The 11,603-nt window shown below is 43.7% G+C and overlaps 1 protein-coding gene across 1 annotated transcript; it reads right to left on the bottom strand.

The window, feature by feature from the left end:
• Window positions 1-1,625: 1,625 nt before the first annotated feature.
• On the bottom strand, window positions 1,626-3,443 carry s100t (S100 calcium binding protein T; the record flags this gene model as incomplete). The annotated part of the gene is made up of 2 exons (XM_083760225.1): window positions 1,626-1,853; window positions 3,279-3,443. 2 exons carry the CDS (start codon window positions 3,441-3,443, stop codon window positions 1,689-1,691), a joined length of 330 nt encoding a protein of 109 aa, XP_083616351.1. The 3' UTR covers window positions 1,626-1,688.
• Between the last annotated feature and the right edge of the window lie 8,160 nt (window positions 3,444-11,603).

Below are 11,603 nucleotides of genomic sequence, written 5' to 3' on the forward strand. Positions count from 1 at the left end.
TCCAAAAAATGAACAATTTTAGTTATTTTTGGTTCTTTTTTTTCAGAAATTATTGCCACAGCCCATAACCGCAGACTTAATTCCTATTGGGAAGGAAGTCCAAACCTTAAAAAAAGAAAAAACGTTGGGAATAATAAAGTGACAACTTCTACAATATCTCCATTACCATTATCCAAATGAATTCCTTACAATATATATTTCTTTTACATTTTGGAAAAAAATAGCTCTTTTGAAATGTGAAATGCCACTGAATTCAAACCTTTCCCAGTCATGGGCCAACTTGTGAAAGCTGCATGCATTCATTGTGAAGGCTCTCAGTTCAGTTCTCACAGCCTGCATATCTCCGCGTGCTGAAAATAGCTGATCTACAAGCCCACAACGCGTCGCGGATGCAACACGTTGTGAGCTTGTAGATCAGCAATCTTCAGCATGGAACACAGAATAAATCAGGCAATAGGCATCTCTGCGCTTCTGTGAAGGCCAAGAGAGTTCGTGGAACATTATGTTTAATCAACAACACGTTCACCTCCTGAGGAGCCTCCTCAGTGTTTGGGTCGGGACATGTTGCTGTCTGTCTTGCGTGACTGCCTGCATCATCATGCAGTTAGATATGCTCGCGGCGCGCTCCAGTGAAATTGTACGGCTGAGAAAGATTAGTTAATTTTTGCCGGGTTTTCCGCTAGATATTAAGTCCTGTTTAGGGTGTGTTTTAACAGGGAGTTTGTCTGGAAGGCTCTATAGAAACACTCACTCTTGAACGAAGTTGAACGTGAGAAAGGGACGTTCACAGCACGCACGCCAGAAACGCGTTCACAATGACATCCGTCAAGTACAAATAGCCTACAGTACATTCCGTTCACGTTCACCCAAAATATGAACGATTGTTTGTTGAACACGTTCAGGGACAACACTGACTGGCTGTGTGTGTATGGGAAGAGTCCAGTCTAATAGGGAGCAGGTTGATTATAGAATTGTTCACAGGTTTGTGGGCAATGGACTGGTCAGGGAGTGGGGACAGGTGAGTAACTAGGACTGAGAGAAGGAATGTGGGAGTGGCTGACAAGGAGATAATGTGGTCTGTAGAGAGGCAGACCATGACGACCCTACATGTGACATGTTACCTTTATGGAGTTTTAACATATTACACCAGAGTCATTTGTTAAATGTCATGGTTTATTGCATCCAGGACAAACAGCTTTTAATCATGAACGGACAAAAAAAAAAAAAAGTTTACAAAATGAACGAAAAGACAGCTGAGAGTGACAGACATTATATTCCATATAAATTCAACAGTATAATCGAATCCGACATTCAATTATCGATATAGAAATGATCCGATTGGTCATTGGTCACTCGGAGATAATTATACAGCTTGGAACACCGCACATGAACACACACTCACTCACACACAAACACACACACACACACACACACACACACACACACACACAAAACTCGAGCACACAGCATGTGTGTATATTCAAGTCCATGACAGAAATGGCCTTTTTGCAGAGCGTCGCATTGTGACACTCCTTTCCCTGTCACATCCTTTCCGATGTCGCAGCGTGTGAGTTTGTGCGTATATAAGGCTATGTGTGTGTGTCTGTGTGTGTGTGTGTGTGTGGTTGTGCGTGTGAGTGGGTGCGTGCGTGCGCGAGTGGCGAAGCGCGCCGCGCACACATACACATTCACTTCTTCTTCTCCTGCTTGTCGTTGTACTCGAGGAAGAAGTCGTTGCACGCCACGGTGAGCGCTCCTACGAGGATGATGAACTCGGTGAAGTCCACCTCGCCATCGTTGTTGGTGTCCAGGTCGCCCATCACCTTCTCCACCGCCTCTTTGTCCTGGGCTTGCTGAACCACGGAGGGACACACAGCGTGATTATTAGAACTCAATGTCTGCCAAGGACTTAATTAACTTATTTTTTATCAATGACACCGTGTAAAAGCTTATCCCGTTTAGACCTGGGAAGGATTCTACAAAATGTCTTCTCAATCCTGACCGTTTTCTTGAAAAACCTCATGTTTCTATGTCAGTGGTTCTTCTCAATCATTTTCAAGGAAACCCCCAAGATTATATGTAATTGGCCGTCGACACCCATCTGAGAATATGTTGTTCCAGGGACCCCCATATTTGAGTTAAAAATGTTCGCTCTAAAATAATATATATTCAAAGATTTGTGCCGCATTTTCACTTTTTTTCTAAAATAGCAGACCTGCCGTGCTACGAGCTTGTAGATCTGCTATTTTTCAATAGCTAAAGTATGATATAATGCTTAAAACACCAACAAAACGTGTGCCAAGCCGTTCCTTATAATAGTCATTGTTGCGATGCAGTGAGCACTAACTATGAGACCCTGCAGATCGTGTCTGTCTGTGTGTCTGTCCCGCTGTGACACCACCCGCCCGCCACCAGAGGGCGCAGCTGTAGCACACACACACACACACACACACACACACACAAACGAGCTGCGTTCGCTTCCCGCGTTTGCGCGTCCTACTTGTAGTATAGTAATATTATCAAGTGTTTTATTTAGTACAGGACAAATCAAGCGGTGAAAGCAGCACAAACATATCATGTGTATGGCAACCAAATGGCCTCTTATATGTCCAGATTTGTGGGTTTGCGTAAACACAAACATGTGTAAACACAAACATTGAAGACGAGGGCACAAATTGTGACTGGCCAGAATGAGCATGACCATGTGTGATCATAAGAGCGCCCCTCACTTCACACAGGTGTGATTGACTCGACACCGGGATTATAGTAACTGCATCGAAAAATCGATTTTAATTTCAAGAATCAAAGTATATCGAAATGAAAACAGCAACATTGTCTATGTATCGTATCGTTTTGCAATGCAAATAATCGGTATGGAATCGTTTTGCTAAGCAAATCATTGATTGTATCAATACTACATTTTTGTTAGCAATTTATAGGACAAAAAAGAAAGAGGGGTTTAATTACTTAGTTTAAAATAATGTATTTTAAATAGTCACTGTATCGATTTCAAATCATTGAATCGTATCGGATGGCCATAATGAACCAATATGGTCCATGTATCGTATCGTCAACCATGTATCGTGATACGTATCGTATCGCTGTTGAAATGTAATGTTACACCCCTAACGGGCACTGCACTCCCTGTGGGGGTGTGTGTGGAACATGTGTGTTGAATTTGAGCCAAATTGAGCCAAAGCATTTACGGTGGGTCCTCCAGCCAAAAAACGTTGAGAACCCCTGTATTATAGCGGCTGCCGCAGTAGAGAGACACTTACTCCCAGGTAGTTTCCTAGCTCGGACACCAGCATATCTTTGAGCTCGGCGTTGCTCAGCGTGTACTTGTCGCCCTCTTTGCCCGAGTACTTGTGAAACGTCTGGATCATCAGCTGCATGGCGTTCTCCAGCGCCGAGGCATCCTCACCGGAGTTAAGACCAGACATTCTATAGAGAGGAGGAGAGGAGGAGGAGGTGGGGAAGGGAAGGAAGACAAAAGAAAAGACGGCGACGGGTTAGATCGGAGGGCGTTCCTATATAAGACATTTTTCATTGGAGACCCAAAGGAGAAATTGACCCCCAAAATTATGAATGAATGAATCACGTATGCTCTTTAGTGTCAATATACCATATCACAAGGATGTTATTTCCGGGGAAAATAAAATAGCTGAAAAAAATGAAGAAAAAAACGAAGAAAAAAAGTAAAAAGAAAAAAAAGTTAATCTTTATATTTCAATATAAACAATTAAAATAATTGGAAAGCTTACAAACTTAAATGAAACGAAAACACTTTTGTATATGAAAACATGTCTGTAGTCCACATGTTGTTTGTATGAGTAGCCCTATAGGTGTACCCAAACACCTTAGAGCACAACATCGGTCATCCAACCACTCGTTTGAGTTCTACTCTGACAAGTGTAAGACACTGAACTACATCGTTGTGGCGCGAGGAGGCTGCATGGTTTGCGTCATGATGCCAGCTAATGTAAGTGGCAACCCCTCTTGCTCCCGCTGTAGTCAGCAGATCTGATTACAGATTAGGGGGGGATGGGAAGCGTGTCTTCTCTCTTAACATTGTTTGTGACCTGGCTGGTTTCTTCCACATGACGTGAGCCTATAGCCCTCGCGAGCGTCCCCACAGGTAAGCTCTGAGGGACAGGAGGAGAGGAGAGAGACATGTGAGCCAAGTAGCCGATAAGAATGAAACGAGAACCCCCTCGCCCCCGGAACAGCTGTTCCAACCAGAGCGCCAACAGATAAGCTGAGCAACCTGAGCTCTGAGCGCCGCAAAAACAAGTTGTAGAGCTCCCTATGCGCTTCCTCTGACCCAGATCAGACCCCGGCTACGCCGCTGATTTAACCCGCCTGTCAGTCAACCTGTCTGTCAATCGCATGTCACCCCAAGCCTTTGGCTTGATTACAGTGTTCGTCGACTAATGCTATGACGAAAAATGTACGTCGACTGCCTTTTTTCACTGACGAAAACGACATAAAAACTAAGCCGTGATGACTAAAACTATGACTAAATATACTGTCGATTTTGTCGACAAATACAAACTAGACTAAAATGTTAGGAAGGGACTAGAGATCCAGTATAAGTCATTTTACACTTGGTTGCATGCTGAAAATAGCAGATCTACAAGCTTGTGAGCTTGTAGATCGGCTATTTTCAGCAAGTGTAAAAACAGTCATTACGACGGCATCAAGGCCCTATGAGACTATGACTAAAACTAAAGAAATTATGCTTTTCACAGGCCAACATATTTTCAACCAAACTCACGCTTTTTACCGTTTTCAATTGTGTTCTGCCATATAGGCATGACCATGTTACTATCAGTAACATGGTCATATAACATGGTCAACTTTCTGAAATGAACAAGAAGGCCATCACACGGCTAGCACTTTCGATATCAAATTACACTGATCATCCTCTGTATCGCTATAGGCCTATATAATGCCATCTGGACTAATATACAGAACCTTGCCATGGGAAAAAAGTTTCAGTTTCAGTTTCAGTAGGAGTATGCCCCCTCAGCCATCAGCGGCATTAAACAAACTGCCCCGCCGATAGGATGGTTCTGTATAAATGTCCTTCGGTGACAATAATGATTTTTATTCATAGACCCTTTTCACAGCTGCCTGCAAACACAGCTTGTGGGTGTGTTTTGTTCAGCTCGTGCCCAGCGACCTCACACGGGCTGGCACACGGTTAGAGAAACAACTTCTGCACTGCTGAAACTAACCTGCTGTGCAAAGGGTGGATGAAGCAGAATAGAGTCACCAACACAAGTATTGCATAATATAGCTGCCGTTGCGACAAGACATCAACAAGAATAAAAGCAATGCACTTTACAAGCAGAACTGTAAGTGTACTGAAACGTACTGTATATGTTAAAACAGGAGGCCAGGATTTTCTGTCTCACTCCAATGCAATCAGAGAAAAAACATATATATATGCATCTTTTCGTTTTGCAGAGTGACAGTTCATGCTGTCGTCAAACTGATCTGATGGACGAATACCCCAAACTTTATGCACTTCTGCAAAATTTAAAATATTTTTTAAAAAGTAAGAAAAAACATAGTCCTGTTTGGAGAGCGCTTTTGCATCGGAGTGAGTCTAAATGATTATAGGATCCTGTTCTCTGCCTTGTACTGAGAGAAAAATTATACTCATAAATTTTGTCATCTACAATTTATTTACAGGCGTTGTGTTTGCCCGTTTAAAAGTTATACTTTTAGGGTCAAATGGAATGACATCAAGCATTTCATCAAGCCCTACACTATCACAATCTTCTGGGTTAAAGAAACAACATTTGAACAGTGAAGCGAGATTCATAAATACAGCAAGAATGTAAGCTCACAACGGATGGTCAACCTCAGTCACAATGTGACTGTCTGTTGTGAGCTGGACAATCTGCTGTTTCAATGTGACTGTGTTGTGAGCTGGACAATCTGCTGTCTCCAATGTGACTGTGTTGTGAGCTGGACAATCTGCTGTTTCAATGTGACTGTGTGTTGTGAGCTGGACAATCTGCTGTTTCCAATGTGACTGTGTGTTGTGAGCTGGACAATCTGCTGTTTCCGGTGCGCGACAGTCAGCACCCAACCCAGTGGAACCCCGTAGCAAGGTATACAGCCACACACACACACACACACACACACACACACACACACACACACACACACACACACACACACACACACACACACACACACACACACACACACACACACACACACACACACACACACACACACACACACACACACACACACATATATATGCATCCCTTTGTTTCATTTTGTTTGTTCCTGACAACAATTAACCTCTCACAGGAAACAAGAGTTCAAAAAAACGTTGGGTAAAGCTCTTCTTTACCCAACATAAGGCGACGAATAAAATGATATATATTCATATATATATTTGGTTTGATGCCTTGACACTCGCATCTGTAGAGAAAATGCAATCTTGCTCCGAAGACTCCGAAGACCAAAAATTAATCATGAGTGGATGTCGTGTGAGATCCACTCACACTCACGACACAAACCAAAAGTAAAAGAAACAATTTGGGGGTGAATAAATTGCACACAAAACAACAAAAACAGTGCTTCCCAGTGTGCGTAAAAGCACCTTATAGGGCTCAACAAAATATCTGTGCTATAAACCAGATTTTCCGTTTCTTACCTGAGTTGGTGGAGGAGGAGTGGTGCTGACCTGCGGGGTTTCTGACGACAGAGATGGAGACAGGAGGATCAGAGAGGAACAGAGACTGCTGTGGTGTGGAGATGTGGAGGGGGGGACTCCATCTTAAATACACCTCCCGATCTCTCCTCCCTCCCTCCCCTACCTGCACCCCTCCCCCTCTCCTCACCTTTCCTCTGCCTCCAACCCACCTGTCGCTCACTCACCCCCCCCCCCCCTCCTCCACCCCCTCCCCCCACCAAATGCTCCTCTTTCTCATTTTGCGACTTCTCTGTTTACAACAACAACACACCACGCGTGCGCGCGCAGAGGTGTGCGCGTGTGCTATAGGCCTTACCAGGTCCACTGCTGCTCTCACCAGGAGTACAGCGAGGACCTGTGCGTTGCACCAGACACTTCATTCAGGAGTGGTGGATTCCTGAGCCGCAATGGTTCCGCAGGCTCCACCATATTAATTGATCTTTTACTGATGCATTACTGCTTGTTTTTTGTCGTTGCCTTGCTTTTTTCTTTTTTTTTTCTCCATTGTTCTGTAAAGCACTTTGAGCTGCATTTCATGTCATGAAAGGTGCTATACAAATAAAGTGTAATTATTATTATTATTATTATTATTATTATTATTATTATTATTATTATTATTATTATATATGACGTGATGCATCGTATAATCTAATCTACGGTAATCGTAATCGTCGTGAGGGCAGTGGCAATGCACACTTTTCACGCACGCGCACGCACACACACACACACACACACACACACACACACACACACACACACACACACAGACAGACAGAGGTAAGCCTATGTAACTATGGACAAATTGCCCGCAGGCGTCACCGCGTCTTTCATGTTGCATCTCCCTTTTGTGACCCGATGTCAGCCTGAGTGCTAATTGTGGCACCTGCTGTTATAATTAGTGTGTGTGTCAGTGTACTGGCCGGGGGCCCCGCGTGTCTAACGTTGCACCTAGAGTGTGTGTGTGTGTGTGTGTGTGTGTGTGTGTGTGTGTGTGTGTGTGTGTGTGTGTGTGCGTGCGTGCGTGTGTGCGTGCCTGCGTGCCTGCGTGCGTGCGTGCGTGTGCCATATGTGTGTCCTGCTGCATGGACAATCTGACATGTATACAGGCGTATCTGCTTTCAATGGGGAGATGCTGGTGGACGGACACACACACATGCACACACACACACACACACACACACACACGCACGCACACACACACACACACACATGATGGATGGATAGATGCTGCAGACTGTGACAGACAGCTGACTATATTTAGAAAGGCCAGCCAATGGCTTCAAGAAGCAGGTGTCATTTATGTCAGGTGGGCGCGGCACGTAGCCAGAGGGGCGTGCCAATCACGTAATGGAAAGGACGGCCCGCTTCACAATTACTCCTCATTATAACCTCACGCGCGGCGATATACTCTGCGGTGCGGTGCGTGTGTGTGACGAAAACGGCTCGTGGATTGGCTGTTCTTTTAGTGAGCAGAGGGCGCGCCCATTATGTCATGCAAAGAGTTCAGATGCGGCCTGGGCCATGGCTCAGCGGTCCAGGCACCTTGGCTGGTAATCCAGTCTGGCAGTGTGGCGCGGGTTCGACTCCCGATCTTTACTGCATGTCTTCCTCCCATCTCTCTCCCCATTTCCCATCAGCCATCCCATCCAGAAAAAATATAAAATAAAGGTGAAAGCCACCCAAGCCCGTTGGCAATCCGATTCCAAAATGATGCAATGGCATATTTTTTTTTAAATGGTCCCCTTTTGTAAAATTGTTTTCTTCAACATTCTCTCACTGTGCAAAAAGCATGGAATACGGATGTGTATTTTACAGGAAACTCCCGTTAAACTTTCCAACCAACTCCCAAATTGTACCATCACACCTGTATATTACCGTATATTACTGTATATGCCTGCTAAGATTGAGGTTTACGGGCATCAGAAATAGCTCTACGAGTTCACATCGCATCAAAGGAGAAAACCAATTGCTATTACCTATACCAACGTGCACTAAGACATGCGAATCCCTTGACTCCTTCAAAACTGCTCTCAAAGGGCACCTATAGGACGGCTGCAATTCGAAACTGCCCCCTGTAAAATCTGAATCCCCCACCCACCCCTTTCCCCCCTTACTGTATATGTATCTTTTCCCTTTTTACGTCCTCTATGATGATTTCCTGTTTTGACTATATAGTATATTTATACGTCTCTCTAAATGTTTTTGATTAATTGAAAATGGTGGGCCCTATTGTAAACAACAAGTGTAATGCTTTATGGTGTCGTCCACTCACAGTTAACAGTTTTTGTATTGAGTTGTACTTGAAATGTAATAAATCAATCAATCAATCAATCAATCAATCAATCAATCAATCAATCAATCAATTACCCACCACCACCCCCCCCCATCCACAGCCCATCCCCCATACTAACTGCAACAAGTTTTTTTTTTCCACACGTAGGCCTACATAAATGGGCTTCCCCAAAATACTTTAACTTTAAAGCTTTTCCACACATTGTACAAATATAGGCTTCTCCACGTTAGATGTGGCAAACCTTTGCTATATTTTTTTATATAATGTTTTACACATAAAACATATTTACACATACATAGTAGCCTGAGATGAGAGAGAGAATATATGAGGTTCAAAACAAAGTGAGCATATAGCAGCCAAAGTGCACGGCGCATTAGACACATAAAAAGGCCCATTGTATAAACCTTTTGTCAAGCCTTGATCATCTGGTATTAATTACTTTTTAAAATAAACTGCATACTATGAATTGAACACTGCGCGTAACTTTTGTCAAACCATCACTACACCCGTGTATATTTCACCCAATGTTATTCCTTTAAACAAATATTTCCCATTAAAATAATACTGAAGTGCAGCAATGCATGGCAACTTGAGGTGATCTTCTTTAATTTTCATCACGACTTAAAAAAAGAAGAATCCGAAAAAAGTCCATTGTGGGTGTGTGTATGGGATTGTTCTCTATCACTAAACACAGGTGAAATTGACCCAACCACCTGCCTTTAGAAAAAGGCAGGGCAGGGAAATGTATAGCAAGCATTATACTTAGTGATATAAGAATATATATGGACTAGTACTGTTTTCAGAAATAGGCGTATGGTGGAAGGAATTTACATTGACACCGTGACGAACCCAAGAGACTGAAAATTATGTTTATGATATTAAGAAGAAATAAACAAAAGGCATAAACAGTTCGGATATGAAACAAAGTTCAACCCCAAAAGTCAAGGTCAAAGTCAATTGTTCACTCTCCTCTTAGAGGATCAAAGTCATTTCAAGGTCAGAGGGGTAACGTGAGGCAGTGTGTTTGTGAATGAATGGTGTAGTTTAGGTGTGTGTGTGTGTGTGTGTGTGCGTGTGTGGGGGGGGGGGGATGTGTGGATCAAGTATGATCGTACCCTACAAACCCTCAGATCAGCCAACGCAGGGAAGCTGGAGGTACCTTCACTAAAAACACTGACACAATGCTCCACACGTCCCAAACTCTTCTCCCTTCTGGCTCCAAAACTATGGAATGCACTTCCCATCACAGTCAGAACTGCAGCCTCACTCCCAATCTTCCGCCGTAGTCTGAAAACCCACCTCTTCAGACTCCACCATGGCCCGTAGCATGCACTTGCCCTAGCCCTAGCACTTCATGTAGACTTTGATAGTATTTTAGACAGACTTATAGCTTGTTACGTAGACAGCACTAGAATTGCATTTTATGTAGTCATAGCATTTTATAGTACACATATTGTATAATATATAATATAGTATAGTATGTATAGTTGACATATATACTCCACTGTTACGTTCTTAGTTTATACATGATTCATGATAACTACTTTTTATATATGTGATGTATGCCATGCTTTAGTTTTTGCTTAATGTAAGTCACTCTGGATCAAGAGCGGACAAAGCCAACTCTGCATTGGGAATAATTTCCTGTGCCTGGCGTCGTCATCAAAACAAAGAATTCAGCTGCTCTGTTTTCCCAGAGCACAGCAAACTCGGTGGCTAGGCTAGCTAGTTTCTTGGGACATTTTGTGGTCGTATAGTGACTACATCTGTGATTAAAAAAATATGTTTTTTCTTTTTTAAGGGGCACGGTGGCACAGTTGGTAGTGCTGTCGCCTCACAGCTAGAAGGTCCTGGGTTCGATTCCCGCTGGGGACACTGTGGGTGCTGGCGGCGTGTTCCCTCCTCCGCGTCATCAGTGCCCATACCCGAGGCGGGGGTTGGCGATAGGGCCTTTCTGTGTGGAGTTTGCATGTTCTCCCCGTGTCCCCTAGGGTAGGTACCCTCACAAAAACATGCCGTAATCCTGGTCTCTAAAACTACCTCCCCCTGGCCAGCCGGGGCGCCTGATGGAGGGGAAAGGAACTAGTCGGAATAACGTGTCCCTTCCACGCGCTACGTCCGGCCGGGGAAATTCCCCTCTGTCAGGTGAAAAGAAGCAGCTTGGGCTCCTCATGCATAGAAGGAGGCATGAGGTCAGTCCGCTGCCCCCCCCCCAGGTTGGCAGAGGAAGTGTAGCGCCCAGGATTACATTAGATAATTGGCACTGGGTGAAAAGAAAACTGGGTTACAAAACCGTGGGATAAAAATTTAGCAAAGAAAATATATAAATGTTTTTTCAGCGATTTTCTTAGTTTTAAGGGTAACTGTTGTATAATTGCAATATTACACGAGAGGGTGTGGTGTAACGTGATTATTGTCCGGGTGAAAATCACCCGTGTTTAGTGTTCTATAGGGTTAATGCAAAACATATTTAAAACCCCATACTGTATTTCTGACAGAGCATACATTTTCTCTCAGCTTTCCCGCTGGCCAGAATCTGTCCATGGTGTGAAGAGATTCCTTTTATTCTCCTCTGCACGCACGCACACA

This window comes from Protomyctophum parallelum (assembly GCF_964188405.1).
Source record: "Protomyctophum parallelum genome assembly, chromosome: 3".
Lineage (NCBI taxonomy): Eukaryota > Metazoa > Chordata > Actinopteri > Myctophiformes > Myctophidae > Protomyctophum > Protomyctophum parallelum.